At 44.4% G+C, this 16,439-nt stretch overlaps 1 protein-coding gene across 1 annotated transcript in view; it reads right to left on the reverse strand.

Annotated features, from left to right (window-relative positions):
* The window catches only part of COPZ2 (COPI coat complex subunit zeta 2), a 49,160-nt gene that overhangs the window by 25,507 nt on the left and 7,214 nt on the right, over positions 1–16,439 (reverse strand). The window contains exons 2-4 of the mRNA XM_069751737.1: positions 15,353–15,421; positions 14,015–14,096; positions 3,747–3,838 (exon numbers count right to left, since the gene is read on the reverse strand). Coding sequence (XP_069607838.1) covers positions 3,747–3,838; positions 14,015–14,096; positions 15,353–15,421 — 243 coding nt within the window. The remainder of the gene's footprint in view (positions 1–3,746; positions 3,839–14,014; positions 14,097–15,352; positions 15,422–16,439) is intronic.

Consider the following 16,439-nt stretch of genomic DNA (forward strand, 5'->3'; position numbering starts at 1 on the left):
CACCCACTTGGACTCCCTTAATTTCTGGATCTTGTTGAATGCTCTGAATGAGAGGCTCCATGGCCAACACATATAGAATCGGGGAGAGAGGACATCCCTGCCTTGTGCCGTTTTGGATATGAAAAGGGTCAGACAGTAGGTTATTAATTTTTAGTCGGGCAGAGGGGGTAGTGTACATTTGGAAGATTGCATCGACCAATTGAGTAGGGAAATGAAATGCAAGGAGAGTTTCGCGCAGGAATATCCAGTCCACCCTGTCAAAAGCCTTCTCGGCATCTGTACCCAACAGAACGAGTGGAATTTTTCGGGTTTTTGCATGTTGAATCAGATGAAGAATTCTTGATGTGTTATCCCTCCCCTCTCGTCCCATCACGAAACCTGATTGGTTAAGAGAAATGAGTTGCGGCATGAGCTCTGTCAACCTCCCTGCAATAAGACTTGCATAAATTTTTAAATCAACGTTAAGCAGGGAGATAGGCCTATAGCTCCCACAACACTCCGGATCCTTACCTTCTTTATGAAGAAGGGAGATGTGGGCTTCTAGTGATTGAGAGGGAAAGGACCCCCCCCCCAGAACTGCATTGCAAACTTTCAATAGGTGTGGGCCTAAGACATCAGCGAAAGTCTTATAATAAATTTTGGGGAGTCCGTCAGGGCCAGGAGCTTCCCAGTGTTTTCATATGATGTTTTTAACAGACGATGCTCCATTGTCATACGTACAAATTAGTCTCGTGACTGTAGAGGATTCACCCTCCTTTCTGCGTGCTATGAGGAGGTTTTCCCTCTTTTGTTTATTAGCATGTCGGAATGCTTCTCGCAAAATCCGATCCGGGTAACCTCTAGCCAGGAACCTTAACCTAAGGTCATCGGCCATGACTTTAAAATCCCTTTGGTTAGAGCAGTTACGCCTTAACCTCAGATACTGGCCTTTTGGGATGCCTCTCTTTAGAGAGTAGAGGTGGCTACTATCCCATCTTAACAAGGAGTTAGTTGCAGTGGGTTTCCTATATATAGTACTCTCCAAACGATCCCCATCCCTTGATTTAGTAATTAACACATCAAGAAAAGGTAACTGGAATTCTTGGATGTCAAAGGTGAATTTAAGACCGACATGATTATTGTTCAAGGACATCATAAATTGGCCAAACTCCTCTTTCGTCCCTCTCCATATCTCAAAAATATCATCAATATACCTGACCCATAAATCAATATGGGCCAGGTAATTAGTATTCTGTTCTGAGAAGGCAATACTATCCTCCCACCAGCCCAGGAACAAGTTTGCGTAGGTAGGTGCGCAGGGATTCCCCATAGCGGTGCCCCTGAGCTGGTGGAGGATCTTGCCATCAAATGTGAAATAGTTGTTAGTGAGTACAAATTCAAGGAGAGTCGCGATTAGTTAATTGTGAGCATTGTTAACATCCACCTCTCGTGTCTCCCCTTTTCCTCATAGTTTGTAAGCTTGCGAGCAGGGCCCTCATTCCTCCTGGTATCTGTTTTGAACTGTATTTCTTTTATGCTGTAATGTCTATTGTCTGTACAAGTCCCCTCTATAATTTGTAAAGCGCTGCGGAATAAGTTGGCGCTATATAAATAAAAATGATTATTATTATTATTGAATTGACGGCCCCTCGCAGTGATAAAGTGACGTACTCCTCGAATCCCACAATCATGCGGGATTGAGGAGTACAGGGCCTCAACGTCAATGCTGGCAAGTAAGGTGCCTGGTTCAAGGGAAATGCCCTCCAATTTCCGTAACAGATCCATTGTGTCCCTGATGTAGGACGGGAGTGATACTACAAAAGGTCTTAACACATCATCCAAATAGATGCCGATGTTTTGTCCGATACTCCCTATGCCCGACACTATAGGCCTACCTCTTAAAGGGTCCAGGCCTTTATGGACCTTAGGTAGGGCATAAAATGTGGCCATAACTGGATAACGAGGTAACAAAAAGAATACTCCTCCTCACTAATAAGTCTGTCGGTCTTTGATTTTCCAAGGATTACCCCTAGAGTTTTCAAACAATTGCTGGTAGAGTTTGAGGCTACCCGTGTGTACGTAGTACGATCATTCAATATTGACAAGCACATGTCCCTGTATTTTTCTACATCCATCACTGTGACGTTCCCCCCCTTGTCGGAGGGTTTAAATACCAGGGAAGTATCTGTTTCTATGGGAGGTGGAGCCGCATATTCATGACTGTCCAACAAAAGAAAAAAATGAAGTGCACTTACCCGTATATGCTGGTCACAATACTTTATTCGGACATGGTACAAAAAGTGCAGGGAGGGATGTGAAAAAAGCGGACAACGATCGTTTCGTGCCTCAGCACTTCAACGGGTCCCGTTGCACTTTGGAAGCTGCACCCCGTAAGGTATTTGGCTCTCTGATCAGTTTGGGTTGTTGCATTTTTAGAATCTAACTAGATAGCAGCGGTGCGGTGTTTTTTTTTTTCTTTTGTATTGCTCTGGATATTCATGACTGTAATGGGCAGCCCCACGTGACCACATACAGTAGAAGGTGCGGCCAGTACAGAAAACAGCGACAGCCATCGAGGGAGCTGGGTGAGTATTTTCAGAACAGTGGGAGGGGCACACAGGGGGTGGGGACATGGAGCTTTATTTTAAACATGAAAAACCACAAAAAAAATGGATTATTCATATCTTCTTTATAGCAAACGCTGCTGCACAGAAGATATGAATCGCGGTTTCAGCACGATGCAGGGGACAGCGCTAAACTTTAGCGCTGTCTCCTGCACGCTCCGTGTGGTACCCAGTGGGCACACGGGCGGCACATGTGTGCCGCATGTGTGCCACAGAAACGCAGGGGCACACGGACACGGATACCGGTAATTCCGGTACGGATTTTTTCCGGTACCGGAATTATCTGGACGTGTGGGACTGCCCTAACACACGGTAGGACTAGGGAAGGATTTATCTGCCACATGGTATGATTGTTGAATGGTATGCTTGGGTTGATCTGGCAACAGTGGCATAACTTGATGCCCTTGGGTCTTAAAAGGGTATTCCCATCTTGAAGATCCTATTGCAATATGTAGTAGGTGTAATAATAATAATATTAGTAAATACTTCCAATTAGAAATATAGTATCGTTTTTCTGACTTTTTGTGTCTTTTTCCTCATGTGTAGGCATTGCAGGACCTTTGGTATCCATGGTTAGCTAGTTGCTAGTGGTTGTAACCATGGATACCTAAGGTCCTGCAATGCCTGCACATGAGGAAAGAGACATAGAGAATCATAAAAAATATACTACATGCCTAATTGGAGGTAATTGCTAATATTATTATTATTATTACACCTACTACATATTGGGATAGGCTCTTGGAGATGGGAATATCCCTTTAATGCAACATTTTTTAAATAGGCCAAAGGATTCTTTTGGTTCCCACAAGTATCCAGGGCCAGCACCAACTACATGCCCCACATCCATTATAGTGACACTGCTTTCTGGCACACAGTGGCACTGGCGAAGGAGAGATCTGGCACATTAAAGGAAAGGGGAAGAGTGAAGTGGCACCGGAGGGTTGAGGAAGTATTGGGCTGGGGAGAGAGTAGTCTTGCTCATATGAGGGAAGAGGTGCACAGGAAGTCCATGTCATTTACAAAGTAAAAAATGTCCTTTTTTTAGTACTACAAGTATAATCTAAAGTTTTGACAAGATGAATGATGTTCTGTTGTGTTCTTTTAAAATACCGTAATAGATATGAAGTCATATGTGCAACTTACTTCGTTTTCATCAGGTCCACCAATCATGTAACACATAACATCAGAGGATCGCTGGCAGAGTGCGGTGACGCCATCGACAAGGACCACTTCACCTTGGAAACACAGCATTGAAATGACAAAGTCTTGTAAGGAAAGATGCTCAGGGAATCAAACCTCCACCTAGAATTTATCAAACTGGATCAGTGGTTAAGAGTGCTCTGTAGCATCTGTACCAAGGAAATACGGTATCTGCCTAACATTTGGGAATTCTCTGGCCATTGTATGAGTTTTCTCTTATAGTCCATACTAATAGATTTCTTGGATTTTAATAACGTGTACAGCAATGCATGTTTGCATACTAATGGCTATGATAAATTGTGAGTAAGTAAGCACTGATATTAATGAATATATTATGACTATGTAACTGAATATTCTGACTCAACAGAAATAACAGGTAAATAATGCAGGAAAATGGTGCATGCAAGGCCAAGTTCTGACAGCTATGTTACCATGTTTTGTCCCCATCTGAGAGCTGCATGATGTCGCTGCAGAGATCCTGATTCCACAGATATATAAGTTATTGGGCTACTTGTTGCAGTTTTTATAAAATACAGGTGCTTCTCGCAAAATTAGAATATTATCAAAAAGTTAATTTATTTCAGTTCTTCAATACAAAATGTGAAACTCATATATTATATAGAGTTATTACTAACAGTGTGATCTATTTCAAATGTTTATTTCTGTTAATGTTGATGATTATGTCTTACAGCCAATGAAAACTCAAAAGTCATTATCTCAGTAAATTGGAATACTTTATAACACCAGCTTGAAAAATGATTTTTAAATCCCAAATGTTGGCCTACTGAAATGTATGTTCAGTAAATGAGCTCAATACTTGGTCAGGGCTCCTTTTGCAGAAATTACTGCATCAATGCGGCGTGGCATGGAGGCAATCAGCCTGTGGTACTGCTGAGGTGTTATGGAAGCCCAGGTTGCTTTGATGGCAGCCTTCAGCTCATCTGCATTGTTAGGTCTGGTGTCTCTCATCTTCCTCTTGACAATATCCCATAAATTCTCTATGGGATTAAGGTCAGGCGAGTTTGCTGGCCAATCAAGCACAGTGATACTGTTGTTTGTAAACCAGGTATTGGTACTTTTGGCAGTGTGGACAGGTGCCAAGTCCTGCTGGAGAATGAAATTTCCATCTCCGTAAAGCTTGTCGGCAGAGGGAAGCATGAAGTGCTCTAAAATTTCCTAGTAGATGGCTGCGCTGACTTTGGTCTTGATAAAACACAGTGGACCTACATCAGCAGATGACATGGCTCCTCAAACCATCACTGATTGTGGAAACTTCACACTAGACCTCAAGCAGCGTGGATTGCGTGCCTCTCCACTCTTCCTCCAGACTCTGGGACCTTGATTTCCAACTGAAATGACAATTTACTTTCATCTGTAAACAACGAATTGAGCAACAGTCCAGTTCTTTTTTCCTTGGCCCAGGTAATATATGTTGTCTATTGGTCGTGAGTGGCTTGACACAAGGAATGTGACACTTGTAGCCCATGTCCTGGATACATCTGTGTGTGGTGGCTCTTGAAGAAATGACTCCAGCAGCAGTCCACTCCTTGTGAATCTCCCCCAAATTTTTGAATGGCCTTTTCTTAACAATCCTTTCAAGGCTGCGGTTATCCCGGTTGCTTGTGCACCATTTTCTACCACACTTTTTCTTTCCACTAACCTTTCCATTAATATGCTTGGATACAGCACTTTGTGAACAGCCAGCTTCTTTAGCAATGACCTTTTGAGGCTTACCCTCCTTGTGGAGTGTGTCAGTGACTGCCTTCTGGACATCTGTCAAGGCAGTAGTCTTCCCCATGATTGTGGAGCCTACTGAAACAGACTAAAGGACCTTTTTAAATGCTTAGGAAGCCTTTGCAGGTGGTTTTTGTTAATTATTCTAATTTTCTGAGATGACTTTTGTGTTTTCATTGGCTGTAAGCCATCATTAACAGAAATAAACACTTGAAATAGATCTCTCTTTTTGTAATCACTCTATAGAACACATGATCTTCATTTTTTTGTATTGAAAAACTGAAATAAATTAACTGTTTGATGATATTCTAATTTTGTGAGAAGCATCTGTAGCTGTTTTCTCCACCACAGAAGTAGCAGCTCTCTAAATGCTGAGCTCTGTATATCCCGGCACACCAGTACAGCTTTCTGTGTACACTGTGCATAGGCTGAAAACTGCCAATCAATAGTGGGATCAGGCTTATACAGAGCTCCTAAATATAAAGGACTACACTGCAGAAGGTTTACTAGTTGTGTAGTGATACAGTGGGTATGAAAAGTATTCAGACCCATTTACATGTTTAACTATTTGTTTCATTGCAGACATTTGGTAAATTCAAAAAAGTTATTTTTTTTCTCATTAATGTACACTCTGCACCCCATATTGACTGAAAAAAAAAATATATAGAAATTTTTGCAAATTTATTAAAAAAGAAAAACTAAAATATCACATGATTATAAGTATTCAGACCCTTTGCTCAGAATTGAGTAGAAGCACCCTTTTGAGCTAGTACAGCCATGAGTCTTCATGAGAATGATGCAACAAGTTTTTCACACCTTAATTTGGGAATCCTCTGCCATTCTTCCTTACAGATCCTCTCCAATTCCATCAGGTTGGATGGTGAATGTTGATGGACAGCCATTTTCAGGTCTCTCCAGAGATGCTCAATTGGGTTCAGGTCAGGGCTCTGGCTGGGCCAGTCAGGAATGGTCCTTTATTTTAGCTCTGAGCTTAGGGTCATTGTCTTGTTAGAAGGTGAACCTACGGCCAAGTCTGAGCTCCAGAGCACTCTGGAAGAGGTTTTCATTCAGGACATCTCTGTACTTGGCCGCATTCATGTTTCCTTCAATGACAACCAGTAGTCCTGTCCCTGCAGCTGAAAAACACCCCCATAGCATGATGCTGCCACCATGTTTCACTGTTGGGATTGTATTGAGCAGGTTATGAGCAGTGCCTGGTTTTCTCCACATATACCGCTTAGAATTATCACCAAAAAGGTCTATCTTCATCTTATCAGACTAGAGAAACTCTATGTGGGCTTTCATATGTCTTGCACTGAGGAGAGGCTTCCGTCGGGCCACTCTGCCATAAAGGCCCAACTGGTGTAGGGCTGCAGTGATAGTTGACTTTGTGGAACTTTCTCCCATCTCCCTACTGCATTTCTGGAGCTCAGCCACAGTGATCTTGGGTTTCTTCTTTATATCTTTCACCAAGGCTCTTCTCCCACGATTGCTCAGTTTGGCTAGACGGACAGATCTAGGAAGACTTCTGGTGGTCCCAAACTTCTTCCATTTAAGAATTATGGAGGCCACTGTGCTCTTAGGAACCTTGAGTACGGCAGAAATTCTGTTGCATCCTTGGCCAGATCTGTGCCTTGCCACAATTCTCTGAGCTCCGTGGCCAGTTCCTTTGACCTCATGATTCTCATTTGGTCTGACATGCACTGTGAGCCGTGAGGTCTTATATAGACAGTTGTGTGCCTTTCCAAGTCCTATCAGTTTAAACACAGTTGGACTTAAATGAAGGAGTAGAACCATCTCAAGGAGGATCACAAGGAAATGGACAGCATGTGACTTAAATATGAGTGTCTGAGAAAAGGGTTTGAATACTTATGATCATGTGATATTTCGGTTTTCCTTTTGTAATAAATATGCAAAAAATTCTACATCTCTGGGATTTTTTCAGTCAAGATGGGGTGCAGAGTGTACATTAATGAGAAAAAAAAACTTTTTTGAATTTGCCAAATGGTTGCAATGACACAAAGAGTGAAAAATTTAAAGGGGTATGAATACTTTCCGTACCCAGTGTAATCTCCTGCTGATAAATCAGTGATTTAATCAAAACCACAGCAAGCAGCCCAGAAAGTGACAAATCACTGGAATCAGGGTCTCTGGCTTTACATTATACTGCTCTCAGATTAGGTAGCAAAAGCCTGACGACAGATTCCCTTGAAATATTGCACTAAAAATTGCGGCCATGAATGGTTTTGTGAGCTCGAGCTGGCTTCTATTATAGTTTGCACCAGACCATACTATTGTAAGACAGGCGCGAATAGTACATGCTGTCATTTTTTTTTCCCATGTGAATTATCGCTGTGTGGAAAGTCGCTCATGTGCTAGCACATTGGTTACAATTGGTCCATGTGCCGTTTGACGCAAACCAAAAATGTGCTCCTCTGATGGAGCCCTAAGAACATCATAGATGATTATACCCCTATATTTAGGTTACCCAGTGAAGTGTCCATGAGATGAGATGAACACCTTCCATAATAATAGGGGGCTCTTCAGTGATGGCCCCTACTGCTGTGATGTGTCCTACAGACGCAGAATGGTGCTAACCTAACCCTTAGGCCGGGGTCACACTTGCAAGTGGAATGCGAGTAACTTGCGCGTGTCTCTCGCGTCAAGTCCTGGCACTGCCGCTGGCACTCAGGACGGGAGCATGCGGCTGCATGTATTTCTAAGCAGCCGCACACAGCGATCCCGAGTGCCGGGCATTGATGCGAGAAACTCGTGTGAGTTTCTCTCAGCACACTCACACGTGTGACCCCGGCCTTAGCGAGTACATTAGACCATTTCTCAGGCTATGTGCACGTAATATTTAAGTCCACGGTCAGCGGCTCCATCAAGCCTTATGTCTGAAGCCTTAGAAAACGGGATTCTGGCACATGCACCAGCGGGGCCATGGGCTGTAACAATGTGGAGTCACTGTGTGCTGTCAGACATCATTTTCGCCAGTGTAAGTCTATTTGAGGTGGACTCCATGATGCAAATAACCGGATTACTTACGGTAATGCTCTTTTAATGAGTCCATGACAGCACCCACTGGAGAGCTAGGGATCCGCCCCAAGGAACAGGAAACCTACAGAGAGATAAAAGGGGGCGGTCCCCCTCTCCTCCTCAGTTTAATTTCAGAGTACCCGGAGGACCGCCAGTGTTAGTCAAATATTTGCAGCATATTATCCAGTTAAAAACTTCATAGAAGTAATTACATTGGCTTTTATTTATTAGGGAGGGATGTGACTGGGTGCTGTCATGGACTCATTAAAAGAGCATTACTGTAAGTAATCCGGTTATTTACCCTTCGCCATGACAGCACCCACTGGAGAGATTTCCAGAGACCAACACCTAGGGGGGGACCACCGTGCTGAGGATAGTCCTGCCAAAGTGTAGGTCAGAGTCTGATGAAAGATTAAGCCTGTAGTGATTATAGAAAGTGGAAGGAGCCAACCATGTAGCGGCCTTACATATGTCCTCAATTGGAACGTTCCCTTTTTCGGCCCAGGAGGAAGCCATGGCTCTAGTGGAATGTGCTTTGATGCCCTCCGGAGGTTCTTCATTTTTCATGGAGTAGGCCAACCGGATAGCGTCCCTTATCCACCTGGATAATGTTGCTCTTGTGACTCCATACCCTTTCTTTTTGCCCTGGAAGGATATGAACAGAGCCCTACTCAGCCTCCAACTACTAGTTTTCTCAATATATTGCAAAACTACTCTCCTGACATCTAGAGTGTGAAATTTTTGTTCTTCAGGAGTAGAGGGGTCTTTAAAGAAAGTAGGAAGGTGAATTTCTTGTGACCTGTGGAATTTCCCTGCTACCTTAGGAAGGTATAAGGGGTCTGGTTTTAAAACTAGTCTGTCATGAAATGTGAGAAGGTAAGGTTGATCTATCGACAAGGCCTGAATGTCGCTGACTCTTCTAGCCGATGTTAAGGCTACTAAGAAGGCTGTCTTTAGTGATAAGTGTTTCAGGGATATTGTGTCTATAGGCTCAAATGGAGGTTCCGTTAGAGAGTCTAGAACTAGGTTTAAGTCCCAAGGAGCTATTCTAGGTATGTGGACAGGAGTAACCTATTCACAAGCCGTGATGAATCGGGATACCCATTTATTACCAGCAATATTATGGCCATAGAGGGCTCCCAGAGCGGACACCTGAACTTATAGTGTGTTAACTGACAGACCTAGCTTTTTCCCTTTCTGTAGAAACTCTGGGATAGATTTTATTGGAACTTCAGAGGGGTTTGAACCTGTATGGAACTGAAGAAACTTTTTCCATATTTTGGTATTTGTTGTAGATGGTTTCCTGCTAAGCAGGAGAGTATCAATGAGGCCTTTTGAAAACTCCCTGGAATTTAATAAATGCCTTTCAAATTCCAGGCCGTCAAGTGGAGGCTGTCCACTTGGGGGTGGAAGAAAGGTCCCTGAGAGAGAAGGTCTGGGATTGAGGGAAGGACCCATGGATCTGTCACCGACATTGACTGCAGGCATGAGAACCATGGTCTTTTGGGCCAGAATGGTGCTATCAATATTATCCTGGCCTGTTCTTCCCTGATCTTCCGTATTACTTTTGGAAGCAGAATTATCGGAGGGAAGGCATATGCCAGCTTGAATTGCCAGGGTGTTTGAAGAGCATCTAGAATGTCCGGGTGGTCTGCACGGAACCGAGATGCAAATTTCTGGACCTGTCTGTTCTCTTTCATAGCAAACAGGTCTATCTGGGGTCTGCCCCATAATAATCTTACTTTGTGGAATATGTGAGGATTTAGACACCATTCTCCTTGATGTAGAGTGTGTCGACTTAGAAAGTCTGCTTGTTGATTGTTCTCTCCTTTGATGTGGACTGCAGAGAGGGACAATAGATGATTTTCGGCCAGGGTTAAGGTATTCTTTGCGGAAGACATTAGAGCGTCTGATCGTGTGCCGACTTGTTTGTTTAAATACGCCACCGTCGTAGTGTTGTCTGAACAGACTCTGACGTGGTTTCCTCGTAGCTGTGGGAGAAATTGACGCAGTGCATAGTTTACTGCATTCAATTCTTTCAAATTTGATGAATATAAAATCTCCTTCTGATTCCATATTCCCTGGCAGAATTTATCCCCTATGTGTGCGCGCCACCCGTGGGGACTAGCATCAGTGGTTACCGTATGGGATGGTGTTATCACCCAAGGGACACCTTCCGTTAAGTTTTTGCTATCTAACCACCACAACAAGGAAGATAATTCTTTTTCTGATAATGTTATTTTTGATTCGAGGTGCCCTAAAAATTTCCTCTGTTCCCGAAGTATCTGGTGTTGCAATGTTCGGGTATGAAGTTGTGCCCACTGAACGGCTGGAGTACAGGAGGAAAGGGATCCTAGTAAGGACATTCCTGCCCTCAAGGACATTTGGGGTTTGTGAATGGCCGCCGCTACCTTCTCCTCTATTAGTGATATCTTTACTTGTGGGAGTAGACATTTTTGTTTTGTGGAGTCTAGATTGAAACCTAGGAATGTCTGGAGAGAAAGTGGGATGAGTCTGGACTTTTCGGAGTTGATGATCCAGCCCAGGTCTTTTAGGGATGAGACAGTGTCAGCTAACCGCTCAGCACACTGAAGGGACGAATTTCCAACAACTAAAAAATCATCCAAATAGGGGATGATTAAGGTGTCTTTTTGGCGGAGGTAGGCCATCACTTCTAACATAACTTTGGTGAAAATCCTTGGAGCTGTGGAGAGACCAAAGGGCAAGGCCGTGTACTGGAAATGATGAATCTCCCCCTCAAGAGTTACCGCCACTCTTAAGTATTTTTGATATCTGCTATGAATAGGGAGATGGTAGTAGGCATCTTTTAAATCAATGCCGCCCATTTTACAATTTGGATAAAGGAGTTTAATGGCAGATCTAATAGATTCCATTTTAAACGTATAATTTTTAATAAACGTATTGAGTTTTTTAAGATTTATAATTGTTCTAAAGGAACCATCGGGTTTAGGGATTAAAAATAACGGAGAGTAGAACCCTCTACCCTCTTGTCCCTTCGGCACCCTAACTAAGACATTTTTAACTATGAGACTTTGGATTTCCAGTTCAAGGGCCCTTTGTTGAATTGGTGAGGAAAGGGCTGTTAAAACAAAAGAATCATGGGGAATTTGGAGGAATTCTATTTTCATTCCTTCTTTAATAATATTCAGAACCCAGGAATTTGACGTAATCTTTTGCCATTGGGGAAAGAAAAATTGTAACCTGCCCCCTACTGGGGTAACTGGTACTTTAATATTTGTTGTCTCTACGGAAGGGGGGGCCTTTAAACATAGTGCTGCTCTGTTTTCCCTCTCTTGTGGCCCACCGCGACGATCTTTCATTTTGTGTTCTTTTCCCGAACGGTCTCCTCCTAAAGGTCTTCCTATAGAAAGGAATTGAGGGGTCAGGGAAGGCTTTTTTCCTCTCTTTTGCTTTACTGAGGATCTCATCTAAAGCTTTCCCAAACAGAAACTCACCCTCACACGGGATACCACAGATCTTAGCTTTCGAATGTGTATCCCCCTTCCAACTCTTCATCCACAACGCACGTCTGGCATTATTTACTAGGCCTGCTGACCTCGCTGCAAGGCGTAGAGAGTCAGCTGACGCATCGGCCATGAATGCTGCTGCTCCTCTAATTAGTGGTATCGCATCCCGTAATTTTTGTCTGGAGATCCCCTGTTCGATCTGTTGATCTAACTGATCGATCCAAACAAGCATGGATCTAGCTGTGCAAGTGCTGGCAATCGTTGGCTTAAATATGCCCGTGGAAGCTTCCCATGACCTTTTCAGTGACGACTCCGGTTTCCGATCTAGAGGATCAGAAAGTAGGCCTGCATCCTCGACTGGTAAGGCTGACTGTTTGGAAGTGGAGGCCACAGCTGCGTCCACTTTAGGAATTTTGGTCCATATATTTAATTCCTCGTCACTAAAGGGGTACTTCCTTTTGGAGGCTCATGGGAGAAAACCCCTCTGGTCCTGCTTTTCCCACTCCCTCCTTATTAGTGCCTTGACAGCCGGAATTACTGGAAAGGCTCTTCTCTTCCTCTCTGCCAACCCTGCAAACATGATGTCTTGTGCAGTTTGGTCGTCTTTTGTATCCTCACAACCTATTGTATTCCTAATGGACTTTACTAGGTTGTCAACCCCATCAAGGGGGAAACAGGCCCGACCACCAATGTCAGATTGTGCTGAGGAAGAGGATGATGAATGTGAGGAGTCTGAGTGGATGACGCCTTCCTCATCGGACTCAGAGCTGGATACTGCCTTCTCTTTACTGGATTTTTTAGGGGGTGCACTGGCTTGTGTAATGGCCTGTAACTCTTCCCTAATTATGGCCCGTATATCTGTAACCGACATAGATGGACCCTGCATTGTTTCGGTGATACACTGGTTGCAGAGTTTTTTGGGATGGGCATCTGGGAGAGGCTCGTCACATAATGCACACTGTTTGTGCTTAGACTTTTGTCTCCTTTTGGCCTGGGTGAAGAAGATATTGTGGAAAAGAGTGTCAGCTTTATAGGCAGAGGGGTTTTAACACTCACCCAGTGAAGCTGTATGGTACCGGATCAGGTTGTTGAAGCGTCTTCCTGGATCTGGAATCTGTGGCTTCGCTTCTGCGGCTGGCATCCGAGGACCTCCTGCTGGATGGCTCACCTGCTGGGTCCACTGACTTGCCTGGGGACATGTTGCATCGCCTGTGCGTTTGCAACCATCCCCCTTTTATATGCCAAGATCCGGTCTTTTTTTTTTTTTTTTTCCTCTTCACACAGCGGTGTACTGCGCCTGCACGAAACCGCGCTTTCCCTCACCGCTGTGTGAGTGACCCGGAAGTACTCCAACACCTCCGGGTCAGTAAGGGGAATCTTCCACCGCTCCCCGCATGCGCGGCCGCCATTATTCCGGCCTGCGTCTGGGAGCGGTGTGCCGGCTGCCGCTGCTGCAGAAACAACGAATCGCGGACCTCTAATAAGCCGGTCCGCGTCCGGCACCTCTTTCGGCCGCACTCCTGCAGCGTCGCACCGGGATTCGGGCGGCCCCTATGGACCCAGCCATCCCACATGCCGGACAGACGAGGGGGGAGCCGTCTAACGGAGTCTCCCCCGACGCTGCTTCAGGACCGCATCCCCTGCCGTTCCCGCAGAGACCGCACAGGCGGATGCTTGTGGCCCAGGTATGATCCTGTAGATTTTCCTGGAGAATCCAGCGATCCTGTCCCCTGGGAACAGGAAACCTAAACTGAGGAGAGGGGGACCACCCCCTTTTATCTCTCTGTAGGTTTCCTGTTCCTTGGGGCGGATCCCTATCTCTCCAGTGGGTGCTGTCATGGCGAAGGGTAAATGCTACCTTTTCAATTTTTCATCTACGATGTTACCAATGAAATCTGCAGTAATATCTCGTTAGATTATCATTAGGCTTCTCTCCATTCTTTTTCTTACTTTCTGATCTCTGGGTCTTGTGGAATATTTTTTTTTCAAATTCTTGCTGCTCCGACAATGATGGGAATGTGCAATCATAATACTGTAATAGGAGAAGAGAAATTGCCATATTGGAGGGAAGAGAAATAGACTAGTGTTGATTATTACATCTGATACAGTGCATGCCAATGTGATATTGTCGGGGTGCTGCTAGAGGTGCAGGAGACGAGTGGTTTTTGGAGCATAAATATATGTATGGACACAAAAGAGGAGATACACTTAAACCAGCCTTGTACACATTTGGATACAATTCATTTTTTTGGGGCTCAAAGAATTGTCTGTGTGGCTCACTCTTTAAAGGGAACCTGTCACCCCCCTCAGGCGTTTGTAACTAAAAAAGCCATCTTGTGCAGCACTAATGCTGCATTCTGACAAGGTGGCTCTTTTAGTTATGATGCCTGCACACGCTGAAATAAACGTTTATAAAATGTGCCCCCTCATACCGTGAAATGTTCCCAGAGGCGGGTCTTTCCCTCCTAATTAGACGCAGCACAGCTGTCACTCTGGGCCTGTGCGCGCCGGGCACCGCCTCCACATGCTGCATTATCGTCCCCGGCGCCTGCGCATTGTTTTTTTTTTCCGGGCGTGCGCAGTTGCGCTGCCCTTCGTACTTACAGCGCAGGCGTCAGGGACGATAATGCAGCAAGAGGCGGCGCCCGGCGCGCACAGGCCCGGAGTGACGGCTGTGCTGCAACTGATTAGGAGGGAAAGACCCGCGTGTGCAGGCATCATAACTAAAAGAGCCACCTTGTCAGAATGCAGGTGGCTCTTTTAGTTACAAACGCCTGAGGGGGGTGACAGGTTCCCTTTAAGGGGGTGTCCTAGGACTAGTCGTGGGGATTCAACACTTCCACCAATCAGCTGCATCTCCCACTGCCTCCAGGATGTAAACAGTCACAGAACCAAAATGGCACAGCTCCATACACTGCGTAGTGTCCGTTCTTGGTTACTGTAGCTTAGCTCCTATTAACATCAATAGAGCGTCTCAGCTGCAAAAGCCAAAAACGAACACTACACAGTGTATGAAGCCGTGCAGTTTCATTGCTGAAAGGAGCTAACATCTGTCCCGCACCTACCATTCCAGGCCCCACCGATGTGATACTAATGACCTATCATAATGATAAGTCCTGAACAACTCTTAATAAAAATGCAATAAAAAAGTGCTTAAGACATGCATCTTTCCATTAAAGTGATTTAGTTTATTCATGTTCTTCATATCAAAGCAGAAACTATGAGATAGTATTAGTCAAATAAGAATGTGTCATTTCCAAACGCATGCAGTGCACACATCAGTATTACTTTGGCTACAAGTCGATGCCCGTCCTGATCCAAAATGATGACAGCGCGCACTGTGTATAACGTGGGATCCTGCAGAAGACACCAACAAAACATGTCTTGGACGGTTATTTATACACATGGTTGAAAAGAAGCAATGTGATGTAACCCAAAGTAATCCACCAGATACTAGATTCTAGACCCTTCCCAAAATGTGATGCACACATATACATCATACATACTAGCTCCATATCCATACCCTAAGGGCAGGCGCCAATGGCCATAGATTCGTCCGAGAGAATTGGGTCAATTATGCAATCAACACTCTGATCGGACTCTGTCAGGATGAGATCATAGTGTGCTCTGATTCCCCCAGATGAGAAGATGGAGAAAAATGTCTCCATCCTAAGACAAAGCAGAAAGATGTTTCCCACGCACTTATTGACTTGCATGGCCGAGTGTGATCCAAATATTGGATGAAACTTGGGCATGCAACGAACTTCTTCCTTGGACAGTCTCTGTCCGAGAAAAAAACTGGACATATACACTGCCTCATTGACTAACATTAGTCTGAGTGTAAACCGATGTTTTGCCGGATCACACTTGGGCCACAATTAGGGAAGTCTGCACGAGCCTTAAAAGGCGTATTCCCATCTCCAAGATCCTATCCCAATATGCAGTGCGTAAAGCAAGAAGCTGTAGGAGAGATCAGCCCAAATAGGGTCTTATCCGAGAAATACAGGTAGCTTTACCCCCAGATTAAACTCACCTGTTCAACCTGTTATAACAGCATATTATGTACAACGTCAGCCGCAGCGGATCCATGGGTCAGCAAGTGACCATCAGACATCAGGGGGTAAAAGGAGCTAGTGGACAATTTCCGCGCTGCCGACGGGATTGAGACACACGTCCCAGTATAGTAAAATAAGTTGGTGGTTTATTTCAATGTGTTTCGAAGTACAGAGTTACTTCCTGTATAATTTCTGTATAATAGAATAACGTCATTTAAAACTGAACAATAAAAACTGTTTTACTAATAGGACTTGCAATCGGACCCTGAAAAGAAGAGATGAAAATTGATGCCGTGAATTTACCAAGAAGAAAGAATTTG

This window comes from Ranitomeya imitator, chromosome 2 (genome assembly GCF_032444005.1).
Source record: "Ranitomeya imitator isolate aRanImi1 chromosome 2, aRanImi1.pri, whole genome shotgun sequence".
Classification (NCBI taxonomy): Eukaryota; Metazoa; Chordata; class Amphibia; order Anura; family Dendrobatidae; genus Ranitomeya; species Ranitomeya imitator.